Genomic DNA, 13,050 nt, shown 5'->3' on the forward strand with positions numbered 1-13,050 from the left:
GCCGCCCCTCTGAGTGTGTCCACTGAGAGCCGTCCCTCTGAGTGTGCCTACTGAGAGCCGCCCCTCTGAGTGTGTCCACTGAGAGCCACTCCTCTGAGTGTGTCCACTGAGAGCCACCCCTCTGAGTGTGTCCACTGAGAGCCACCCCTCTGAGTGTGTCCACTGAGAGCCGCCCCTCTGAGTGTGCCTACTGGCCACAGACATCCAACTTACTCAGGAGTTGCTGAATGCTCCTGCTCCTGACAACTCTTCGGGTCAGACGTGTCCTAGCACTTCCGTTCAGACCTCACAGAGACTTTCCTAAGGCTTCCACCAGCACTTTAGTGTAGCACTCTGGATCATATAGCGTTATGAGGAGCGTCACCTCTAGGCCTGGGAGGGTCTCAAGTGCCTCTGGAAAGAGCAGCCTGTCTTCCCAATCCTTGAAAGTTTGGAGGGAAAGATGTCAGCAAAGAAAAAGAGGCGAGGGGTGTGGTTCAGTGATAGAGCACTTGCCTGGCATTCCCAGGGCCCTGAGTTCCATCTCCTGCACTACACATGAGAGCACACACTGCTCAGAAACCACATGTGTATACACACACTGTTCTTAGAAACCATACACCTGTGTGCACACGCTGCTCTAAAATCCACACCTGTGTCCACACACTGCTGGAAGCACTGCCCTCCCTGTTGTCACAGTCACTTCCTTTAGTTCTAAGCAATCCCTTCTTGGCTACATCCACACTTAATTCCCACTTCTCTCTCCAGACCACTCAAAGTTTATGCCTCCAGGCTTTTTAAGTAGGCTGTGACAAACCTGTTGACTCCAGGCTGCATTCCTATCTAGGGAGCTCAGGGCACATTCCGCTGGACAGGACAGAGACTGGGCACAGTCATTCGTGGCTCTGAAGGAAGCACATACAGTTCTTCTACATGTTTATTAGTAATTATAAAATGCCCAGTGAATGTTTTGATGGAAAATTGTCTCCTGGGCACCAGAAAGAATTCCACAAGGGAAGCACTTCCTCCTGGCTTGTGCACACCCCAGTGTTTTCAGTGCCTGTCATAGGGTGTGGAGCTTCCAAATCAGGGAGCTGGTTGATCCCCAGACATTCTGACATGGAGAACTTAGAGGGACAGAGTTGGAAGGGGCATGACGGGGTGAGAAGGAAGGGGAGGCTCCTGCTGGCTTCACTGAGTTAGGGCACTGCCTTCGCCTTCCTGAGCCCTGTCTTCAGACAGCAGGATGCTTTTCAGCCCACAGAGAGCTACCTGCTGACAGCATGTGGGGGAAGGTGGCCGTTGATGAGAAATAATCAAAACAATCACTCGGTGGACTTCCTCCTGTTTTCCTAACTTTCCAAATCATTGTTGTCACCCTCTTGGGCTGGGAAGTTGTTATCCAAGCCTGGAAATAGAGTTGCCTTGCTGGAAATTTGGCTGTGGAAGATGGCATGCCGTCAAAACACTCAGTGAGCTTCTGGGGCTGGACAGCTGCCATGCTTGTGGTCAAATTGTTTCATATCCTTAAAACCACTGTTTGCCACAGGGCTATTGAAGAGGTCAGCCTTAGCTCCATGTCTTTTTGCCTCAGATTCCCAGGTCAGGCCCACTGTGCACCCTGTCACATACAAAAGCCAGAGGTCACTGTCACTGGGCTTTGGGTGTGTGGAATTCACACATGAGGTGGTAGATATCAAGAACACATCTCCCTCCTGAGTGTGAATTTTATCAGCAAGGGGAGAAAAGTTCACTGAACACTTAGCAGTCATTGATACAAAAATCAGTGTAGGGTGAGACGATGGCTCGGTTCTGAAGAGGCTTGCTACCAACCCTGTTGTCCTGAGCGGGAGTCCCTGGGGCCCATGTGATAGAAGGAGAAAACCGACTCCCTCAAGCTGTCCTGACTTACACACACACACACACCGCAGCTTAACCTCTGTGATAATGACTAAGTTGCCTGGGTTTTCTTCTAATTATAAAGAATTACATGTTAGTAAATTAATTACCTCCTTTCTTTTCTCTTGGTTTGGGGAAGGGCTTTTTGTTTAGATTGTGTGTATGAGTGTTTTGTCTCTGCACCATGTGTGTGCTAATTTCCATGGAGGCTAGAAGCAGGTCTAGATCTGCTGGAGCTAGGATTACAGATAGTTGTGAGCTGCTGTGTGGGTGCTGAGAACCAAACATAGGCCCTCTAAGAGCAGCCCGTGCTCCTAACCACTGAACCGTCCTTATAGCCCGTTTAGTTTAGTTTATTTTTGAGACATGGTCTTACTATGTCGCTCTGGCTAGCCTGAAACTTGCTGTATAGACCAGTCTCAAACGCACAAAGATACTCCTGCCTCTTTTTCCCAGGTGCTGGGGTTAGAGGCGTGTCCCACCAAGGCCATAGCTACTTCTTTTTCATTCTGTATTTTTTTATTACTTTATTTTTTATGCTACTTCCTTTTCTATATGTGGTTTTTTTTATCAGACATAATAAAAATGAGGAGAGAATCTAAGATAGCCAATGACATGCCACCGAGAAACTACAGCTATAGAGGTGCAAGCCTAGGCTTTACTAACTTTAGAAATATAAATAGCATCAACTTATCAACAATGCCATTTGAAGTTTTAATTGTTTAAATATCTTGTACACTTAGTCTTTTGAATTTTGTTTTTTGTTTTTGTTTTGTTTTTCTGGTTTTTCGAGACAGGGTTTCTCTGTGTAGCCTTGACTGCCCTGGACTTACTTTTTAGTCCAGGCTGGCCTCGAACTCAAAGCGATCCACCTGCCTCTGTCTCCCGAGTGCTGGGATTAAAGGCGTGCACCACCACGCCCGGCGTCTTTTGAATTTTGAATGATACATTTTAAATTTAACTTTTGATCAGTGATAGTCATCTTTAACCAGAGACTAAAACAAAATATTAAGACTACAAATGGTGCTGGGTGGTGGCAGCAGTGGCTCCTTTAATCCCAGCACTTGGGAAGCAGAGGCAGGCAGATCCCTGTGAGTTCAGGGCCAGCCTGGTCTGCAGAGTGAGTTTCAGGACAGCCAGGGCTACACAGAGAAACCCTGTCTAGAACCCACTCACCCAAAAAGAAAAAGAAAAAGACCACATGTGGCTGGAGAGAGGGCTCTATAGCTAAAAGCACTGGCTACAGCTGGAGAGGAGCAGGTACTGTTCTAAGCACTCATGTAGCAGCTCACAACTGTCTGTAACATAGTTTAGGGGATCCAGTGTCCCCTTCTGGCTTATCTGGGGATTAGGCACACATGTGGTACACAGACATACACTTGCAGGCAAAACACCCATACAGGTAAAATAAAATTATTAAAAGGAGGCATGAGCCCAGAGTGGTGTCACATTGTTTTAATCCCAGCATCCAGGAGGTAGAGACAGGCAGATCTTCATGAGGTCAAGGCCAGCCTGATCTACATTAAGTGAGTTTCAGGACAGCCAGGGCTACATAGTGAGACCCTGGCTAAGAAACAAAAGGGCAAGTGAAACAGAACACTAACTTTGACTTCACTACTTGGGAGCTGGAGAGATGACTCAGTTGGTAAACAGGCACTATGTAAAAATCTAGGTGTGGTAGCTTGACCTTTAATCCCTGCCCTGGGGAGGCAAGATACAAGAGCATCCATTGCTGCCAGCCAGTCTAGCTGAGTCAATGAGCTCGGGGTTAGACACTGTCTTGGGAAATAAGGTGTGAGAAGCAGTTGAGAAACGGTACCCAGAGTTGACCACACATACACACACACTACATTGGAAACAACAAAATGGCTTAACAATAAAAGTGCTTTCTGCCATGCCTGCCTGAATTCAGACCCCAGAATCTACATGGTGGCTCCCACAGACTGTCCTCTGACTTCTACGTGCATGTTGTGGCTTGTGCATGCCCGTGCACACACAAACAAATAAATGTTAAAGAAAAATATTTTTAAAGAATAGATTATTCACAACCCACAAGAAGTTTAAATAATTTAATTTGTCCTTTACCACAGTCCTGTGAAGTGATGCTATTTTCATTCTGATCCACAGATCAGGCAGAAAGGTTAAGCAACTTTCCCAAAGTCACAGGGTGATTGACAACACCGGGGCTTGGCTCCAGGCGCCATACTCTGCTGCTTCTCTGATTGTTGACAAGTCTCGGGGAGGCAGCTCATTCATCTCACTGTTTCAGAGAAGACATGGCTGTTGCTGTGGGTTTTCAGGCAGAGATGAGGACAGGTCTAATAACCTTCCCTTCTGAATGTTCCAGGGCTGCCAGCGCATTGTGGAGGACTGGCAGAAAATCCTCATGGTCCGGTCCCTTGTGGTCAGTCCTCACGAGGACATGAGAACTTGGCTCAAGTATGCAAGCCTGTGTGGCAAGAGTGGCAGACTGGTGAGTAACCCCCAGCCACAGGCGTGGTACCCTGCCCTGCTTCTGTTTGTAACTTGCCCTCTTGTTTTTAAGGCTCTTGCTCATAAAACCTTAGTGTTGCTCTTGGGAGTTGATCCATCTCGACAACTTGACCATCCTCTGCCAACGGTTCACCCTCAAGTGACCTATGCCTACATGAAAAACATGTGGAAAAGTGCTCGCAAGGTATGTTCCCTGCCCACCCAACAGAGACCACTGGGTGTTCTGTGCCAGACGGTTTCAGTGTCCTTATACCTCCCCACAGCGTGGGGGCTTCTTCCAGCTTCACATGACTCAGCCAGGTAGAGACATCCACACCTGTGGTCAAACGGTGTGAGTAGCCACAGTTGTAGCCATTAGTATCTGAAAAGCGCGGGCCCTGAGAGAAGGCCAGCCACTTGGCACTGAAGTCCCATCTTCACAAAATCAGACGAGAGCTCTTAGAAGACCAACCAGGCTTCCTTCTCAGACTTCTGGTCTCCTGTCCTGTCATCAGTTTGGACTCAAATACAGGAAGAAATGCTGTAGCAAGAGGGGCGCCTCCTGAAGCCGGCGTACGGTTCCTCCTCGTGTGCAGACAAGGAGATGGATGCGCTCTTGATTTTTGCTTTGGAACAATTTCTGGATAGTGGTGACAGTTTACAAAAACACAGGCCTTGAAGGCAAGATCATACCTGTTTGTGGTCCCTCATCATCCTTCTCAAAAGGAGAGAGAGCTCAGCCTTCTTCTCCACTGCGGTCTTGACGTGGTTCCCCTAAGGTGGTTGACTGGTGTGGCTTTGAGTGCCACCCAGAACAAAATCAGAAGCCAGGCTGCTGCTCTTAACTGGGCTCCACCTCCTCGCTAATCACCCTGTCCTCCCAGTGTGCAATTTAGGGGTTCCTTTTGTTTTTCAGTCTCTGAGCGTCTGGGTCAAAGCCTAACCTCCTGAGCAAAACAGAAGAAGCTGGCTCTGAAGCCGCTGTTTCCTCCTGGGTGTGCCCTCTAAGTGCTGTCTTCTTGAACAGAGCAGAAACCTTTTAGATACGTTACCCAAGCAGCAGTTTACTTCAGTGTAATAACCACAGCCCAAGTTAGCCACAGCATGCAGACTTTTCTCAGCTACACAAATTCTGAATTCTGATAAGATTCAAGATTTAGAAACCTACCTAAGGCCTGACATGGTGGTGCACGCCTTTAATCCCAGCACTGGGGAGGCAGAGGCAGGTGGATCTCTCTCTGTGAGTTCAAGGCCAGCCTGGTCTACAAAGCAGGTCCAGGACAGCCAAGGCTACACAGAGAAACCCTGTCTCGAAAAAACAAAACAAAACAAAACAAAAATAAAGAAACCTACCTAAAGAGTGAATTTAGACTTCAGGGCAGAGAGAGCTCTTGCTGTCACAGAACCACAGTTCAGGGTCTGCCCGAGGAGAGCGCCATCTCTGTCACTGCTGAGCCTTCCTTCCTCACTGTCCCAAGCTCCTTTCTCTCTGCCTTCCCAAAAAAAGTAGTGACTAGAGGTCCTGCCCTCAGGAAGGTGTCAAGTTCCTTGCTAAGATCCTAGGCAGAGCCTAGAGGTAGGCTGGGCTTGCTGTCATTCCTGCCCCTAGGCCACAGGAGCACTCAGACAGCTGCTGACCTCAGCTCTGAGGGCCTGAAAGAGCCACCCCTTCCTCTCTCATAACTGCTACTTCATTTGCTGAAGGGAAGAAATTACTTTTCTCCTCATTATTTCCAAAAGAATAAAGGAAATTTTTAATAGAATGTTTTGAATTTCATGCGCTGGAGAGTAGAAAGATGGTGGCTTCATCCATACTTCGTTAACTTAGGGCAACGCCCCCCCCCCACCTCACGCCTACCCCTGACACACACACACACACACACACACACACACACACACACCAACACTGTTCCAGACGTTTGTTTTTCCTCAGCTCCTTGTTAGGGCCACCACAAAGTTTAAACTGTCACCAGAGGGAAGAAAAAACTGAAGCTTCCTGGATTGCCTGTAATATACAGCGTGTGGGCCTGCGGGCTCTGGACACCTGGCACCACAGCTCCTGGTGTCTCTGGCCTGCTCAAGGACACTCGTGGATGCTGACTTAGCAGTCCTTTCAGTGGTTAGTCTGGTCGGGGCTCCCTCCCACTTTCTGTGTAGTCACGCTGAAGCCTGGTCAGTGTAGCCCTGCTAGAAAAAGACCAAGGAGACACATGGAAGAAAGATGTTGGAGTGTAGTTGAGGCCACAGTGAGCAGTGGGGCTGGGAGGGCGGTGTCTGTAGAGAGCAGGAGCCCTACCTTTTCTAGGCATGTCAGTGTGCCTGCCCCGTCCTGATTCATGGCTTACCTGTGCGTGCTGTGCTCTCGCCGACTCGCACGCGCATATGCGTGCTTTCTCTCTCTCTTACTTATTTTTTGCTTTTACTTTTTAATTTGTTCTTCAATAATTTCTCCCATGCCCCTATCACCCCACTTCACCCCCCTCCTCCCCACAAATCTCTCACATTCATGTCTATTTGTTTTGTGACCCACTGAGTTTGACCAAGGCAGTGTGCTGCTGTGCGTGGCACAACAGTGGGTGCCCAGCTGTAGACAGTGATCCCCTTCTGCAGAATCCATTACTAGCCAATAGTTCAAAACTAAAGGGAAGGGCCGGGTGAGCCCCTCCCCTTCCCACAACTAATTGTTGATGGGTCAGTCCTGTGTGGACCCGGTGGCAGTAGCCACAGCCGTTGTGAGTTGATCCTCACAATGTTTGTATCAAATCTAAAGGATGGTATTTTCGAGCTTTTCACTCTGTGTTCTTGCTCTTACATAATTCCCTACTCTTAGTCCACAATGTGCAGAGCTTAGGGGTGGAGGTGTAAAATATGTCATTTAGGGCTGGACAGTCACCTTTAGTATCTTGGGAAGCTGTGAGCCTCTGCATTTGTTGCTGTCCATCTGCAAGAGAGGTTTCTCTGATGAAGACTGAGAGCAGCTTTTGTAAGCTGTGGCTGTAAGCATAGATTCTTAGAAGGTATTTGATTGCTATGTTAGTTTTGCCCAGAAGGACAAGGACAGATGCCATATGTTTTGGTTTTTATGTGACAGTCTCACAGTGTATTCTAGACTGACCGGCCTTGAACTTTTTTTTTTTTTTTTTTTACATTTATTTAGTGTGTGTGTTTGTGCATATGTGTTTGTGGGAGTCACAGGGAAGCTTACTGGAATTAGTTCTTTCATTCTATCATGTGAGTTCTAGGAATGAAACTCACGTCGTGTGTGTGTGTGTGTGTGTGTGTGTGTGTGTGTGTGTGTGTGTGTGTGTGCGCGCGTGCGTATGTATGTAACTGCCTTTACCCTCAGATTCATCCCTAACCCTGGCTTTGCATTCCCGGTCTCTCTACTTCCAACATCCAGGGCTGGAGTTCCAGGGCTATTCCACCATGCCCAACCTCAGTATTTTTATCCACAGTTGGTTGATTCCCAGAATATGGAATCCACAGATACAGACTGGCATCTGCTTATTATCTGGCCCTTTACAAGGAGAGAGAAGATGACTCCTACATCAGAGGGGTAGACTAGAAAACTTAGGATATAATATATATAATATATATATGCAATATATATATATTATATATATATATATTTTTTTCCTTCTACCATGTGGCTCCTGGTGGTCAAACCATGGTTGTCAGACTTGGTGGAGGCACCATTCTTTACCCTTGGAGACATCTCACTGGCCAGAACATGAGTTTTCAATGTGTATACACAGAATGATGCTTGGAGGGATATAAGCCATCATCCCCGGGTTTTGTTAGTAAAGTAAGCCAGACACAGATCCACCTGGCTATGCCTCCCAAGGGCTGGGATTTAAGGGTGTGTGCCACCACCACCCAGCTAATTCATTTATTTTTAATTAATTTTGTTTGGTTTTGTTTGTTTTCTTCTGCTTTTGGCTTTTTGAGAGAGGATTTCTCTGTGTAGCCTTGACTGTCCTGGATTCACCTTATAGACCAGGCTGTTACAATAAAATATATCTGTATCTGGCCTTGAACTCACAGTGATCCACCTACCTCTGCCTCCCAAGTGCTGGGATTAAAGGCGTGCACTGCCAATGCCACCAGCACCACTGGCTTTAATTACATTTTTTTCCTTTTTTGCCCGAAATAGGGTTTTAAAGTCCTGCAGCATCCTCAGTGCAACATCATGCAGTCTGGAGCCTACATCCACCAGGATATGCTCACAGGGTACTTATTTGATGTGGGCTCCAGATTTTTTCATTTTGTTTTTGTTTTTGAGGCATAGTTTGCGACAACCAAGCTAACCCAAACTTTCAGTCCTCCTGCCTCAGCTGAGGTCAGCATGCCACCATGCATGACTCTAAAACACTATTTTAGGCAGAGCATGGTAGCGTATGCCATTAATCCCAGCCCTCAAGTAGCAGAGGCAGGTGGATCTCTGTGAGCTCAGGGCCAGCCTTGCTGAGCTTCAGGGCAGCCAGGACTGTAGAGAGGGATTCTGCCTCAAACATAAAATAAACAAAAAACCTGTTTTTTTAGTACTAGTTGATTTCTAACATTTAAAGTATAGAGGCTTAGTCATTCCTACTAACCCAGAGAGTTTTGCTTTCCATCCAGGCTGTTTTCACACTGTGGCATGCTTCTGTTATGGAAAACTTTAGAAGTTTTACGTGACTTACCAGAAGAATGCCTAATGCTTCTTGATGTTTCTGCCTTTTCCCATCCTTCTGTAGAGAAGCATGCATAACCTTGGCGGCACTCTTACATGTGTTTCTCCCCCTTGTTAGTGTTTAGACTGCACCACATTTTAATTTATACTTTATATGTTTGCACGCTCCATCTACCTTGGAAGCCTTTTAACAGTTCTAGGGCCGGGGCTCTAGCTCCATGGCAACAGTGCTTGCCTGGCATCCACAAAATCCAAGGTTTAATACCCGGCACCATTAAACAAAACCCAAAACTGTGGCCCTATGCATCAGGATGCTGGTGTTTCTGGATGCAACAGGCGTGAACAATATCTGGGTCTGGCCTCAGATCGCCCCTAATCAGTGCAGCTGTCTGCTCCTACCTCAGATTCCCACTGCTTGCCTCCTGTCAGGTCCCAGATCTAATGGCCGGAGGATGCTATAAAGACTCTGCTCCCAAGCCACCCTGCTCACATAGTGGTCTGCACAGCTAGCGTCTTTTCCCTCTTCCACTCGGGTGCATGAAAGCCTTCTCTGTTTTATTTGGGTTCCTATCTGATCTCTAAATCTATACTTTTGCCATGGTGAAGCATCCATACTAAATACTAGCACATACTAATACATATTGAAGTCTTACTAGCTAGAAACAGCTCCCATCAGCCTGCTCTGCCTTGGGGCAGTACACTGTTAGTGAAGGAGTACTTGTTTGCCATTGCGTCATATGAATTGTTACCTGGGTTGGCCGGGCATTCAGGTTTCCCAAGACTTATTAAAGTGATAATTAGAGTTGGCAGGGGAAAGCTAAAACTGGAGTAAATCATGAATGTTCTGGAATAGCCCGGCTCTTTTCCAGTGGCATGCTCTGTTTCCTGTCCAGTAGGGTCCTCACCCTGTATTTCAGGGTGCTCTTTTTGGAAAGTGCTGACTTAGGTCCCTGACGGGTTGGGCAATGTGCCAAGTGGCTCTCTGTGCCTTTGTCCTGCTCCAGATCGATGCCTTCCAGCACATGCAGCACTTTGTCCAGACTATGCAGCAGCAGGCCCAGCACGCCATTGCCACTGAGGACCAGCAGCACAAGCAGGAACTGCATAAGCTCATGGCCAGGTGAGCCCTGCCCACCACCAGTGCTTCTGCAAGGGCACACTCATGGCTCCTGGAGGAGCTTGCTGCTCACGTCTCTCACTCTCCCACGGAAAGACCTCAGGCAGCCATCAGCTTATCTGCTGCCGTCTCTGCCCTTACTTCCCAAGGCTTTGGCAGCAAGAACATGCATGTGCCGGCCTCCAACTGGTGTTCACCTGCGGGATTAAGCTCCTTATTCCCAAACACATTTTTAAATCTTATGTCTGTGTCTGTGTGTGTGTGTGCACGCATGTGCGTTCGTGCATACATGCGTGTGTGCATATGTGCGTGCGTGCGTGCTCACAAGTCACAGCATGCTTGTGGAGCTCAGAGGACATCTTGCAGAGGTCAGTTCTCTTTCCCTATCTTGAGTTCTAAGGATGGAACTCAGGCCATCAAGGTTAGTGGCAAGGGCCTTTTCCCACCAAGCCCCATAACTGACTCTGGTTCCTTGTTTTAAAATGGCACCTACACTGCTAATTCCAAGTGTAGCTATCTCTGAGTCTTGGTAGGTTAGTCTCTCTGCTCTTCATTTTCTGACGTGTAAAGGAGTACTGTCACCTATTTCCTAGGATGACGTGAGTGGTGTAGAAGCCCAGCGTCAAGCACAGAGAGCAGCGGCGAGCACTAGTGTTGGTGCTGTCTGGAATGGAGGAGAGGAGAAGGGGGAGGGGAATCAATGAGAAAAAGTGGTCAGCAGCTGTCCTCCACAAAGCGTGGGGGCGGTAGACAGATCCATGCAGGTACACCTGTACCAGGTGCCTAGCGTGTGCTGTTGTTGGAAGACATGGATCCTAAAGAAAAGACGCCTCTAAGGGGTTTTCTAGACCCCTTTCCTTCTTCTCACAGGCTTGAACATCTATCAGTTGCCCCCCTGAAAGCAAGAGTAACTGTCAGAAGTCTTTAGGGCACCCCCGCAGTCTGCTCTTCTCCTTCCGGGCCTTTGATGAGAGGGACCAGCAGGGGTCTTGCTTCTCTGTTTTCAGGTGTTTCCTAAAACTTGGGGAGTGGCAGCTGAACCTGCAAGGCATCAATGAGAGCACCATCCCCAAGGTGCTGCAGTACTACAGCGCTGCCACCGAGCACGACCGCAGCTGGTACAAGGTGAGCGAGGGCCAGAGCTGGCTCCCAGCCCCTCAGTTCTCCACACAGTGGGCCCTGCGTCCTGCACCCTGTTTGAGTTCTCCCATGTTCTCACAGGCACAGCCAGTTCCCTGGAGGGCCTGGAGTCTGTCAGAGGCCCAAGGAGCCTGTGCTTTCCTTTATGGATTCCAGAGAAGCTAACTGGGGCTTTGGTTTAAGGAACACTTCCTGTGATGCCCTTGTTCTGAGTGGCACTAGGGAGAGCCGCAGCCGTGTGACAGCCTCTCGGTGACCTGTCATCCTAGGAACATGTAGGCGCCTGTTTGACCCCTTGTCTTCCCTTGGCACTAGGGAGAGGCGTCTGTTTGATCCCTTGTCGTCCCTGGGTCATCTGTAGCGCATGCTTCTTTGTAGCTTCCACCCCTGGCTGTTTCTCTGCTGGGAATTTTGAGTTTTCGTTGGGAATATCTAACATCCTATTATATTACCAGAAGCCTTTCTAAAAGACAAACCATAGAAAATGTACGAAAGAATGGCTAGCACGCAGGTGCAGTGGTGCATGTCTGTAATCCCAGCACTCAGGAGATAGAGCCAGGTGAGGTCTACTGAGCAAGTCCAGGATAGCCCAGGATAGCCAAGGCTACACAGAGAAACTCTGTCTCAAAAACAAACAAACAAAAAAGTGACTAGCTAATAGAAGGGTTATTCCTGACTGACTAGCTGGTGCAGGGGCTATTCCTAGAAGCCTGTGTCTTTAGGGAAGCACATACAATTTTTTATTTTAATTTCAATTTATGTGCATTGGTGTGAGCATGTCAGATCTTAGAGTTACAGACAGTTGTGAGCTGCCATGTGGTTGCTGAGAATTGAACCCGGGTCCTTTGGAAGAGCCATCTTTCCAGCCCGCACATACACTTTTTAAAATTCTTTTTCTGGGGGCTGGAGAGATGGCTCAAAGGTTAAGCACACTGGCTGCTCCTCCAAAGGTCCTGAGTTCAACTCCCAGCAACCACATGGTGGCTCACAACCATCTATAAGGTGATCTGATGCCTTCTTCTGGTATGCAGATGTACATGCAGGCAGAGCACTGTATACATAATAAATAAATCTTTTTTTAATAAATAAATCTTTAAAAAAATAAAAAATAAAATAAAATTCCTTTTCTGAAGACTTCCAGTTAATATCTGCTTGTTATAGTAGTGTCATCAATTTCTTTCTAAAATCTCCACAGTTACTAGTAATTTATAAGTGACTCCCTCTTGGATCAAAGTTGACTTGAAGACCATAGAAACATTTGCAATAAAAACTATTTATCCTCTGCAAATGCTTCATGCTGATCTGAAAACTGTGCGCTTTGGCTAGGATGTAGCTCAGTGAGACAGCATCTGCATAGTGAGCCCAAAGCAGTGGGCTCTACCCCAGCAGCATACACATGCATGTGAGGGCACATGTGCATCCACATATATACAGAGCATGCTCTGTGAGAGGAACAATTTCCCCTCTCTGGATAGCTACATATCCAGGATTTGAAAATAAGTCCAGTAAAGTTTTGCTTAGTGGGAACCTTGTTGATCAGAACCGTCTATATTGCCAGTTCCAGGGGATCTGGGACCCTCTTCTGACTGTCACAAGCACCAGGCATACATGTGCTACACCAGGCGGAACACTCATCAACATAAAACAAATCTAGAAAAAACACCTCAGGAAACCCCACTTTTTTAAAAAATATTTTTATTTTTACTTTTTAAAAAAAAGATATATCTTTATTTAATTTTAGTTTATGTGCATTGGTGTGAGGGTGTCAGAT

At 47.3% G+C, this 13,050-nt stretch overlaps 1 protein-coding gene across 1 annotated transcript in view; it reads left to right on the plus strand.

Moving 5' to 3' along the window:
• Positions 1-13,050, plus strand: part of MTOR (mechanistic target of rapamycin kinase) — a 118,111-nt gene that overhangs the window by 82,602 nt on the left and 22,459 nt on the right. Inside the window, exons 35-38 of the mRNA XM_084786680.1 lie at positions 4,226-4,351; positions 4,424-4,555; positions 10,027-10,142; positions 11,147-11,264. Coding sequence (XP_084642806.1) covers positions 4,226-4,351; positions 4,424-4,555; positions 10,027-10,142; positions 11,147-11,264 — 492 coding nt within the window. The remainder of the gene's footprint in view (positions 1-4,225; positions 4,352-4,423; positions 4,556-10,026; positions 10,143-11,146; positions 11,265-13,050) is intronic.

Source organism: Acomys minous (assembly GCF_964271855.1).
Source record: "Acomys minous genome assembly, chromosome: 6".
NCBI lineage: Eukaryota > Metazoa > Chordata > Mammalia > Rodentia > Muridae > Acomys > Acomys minous.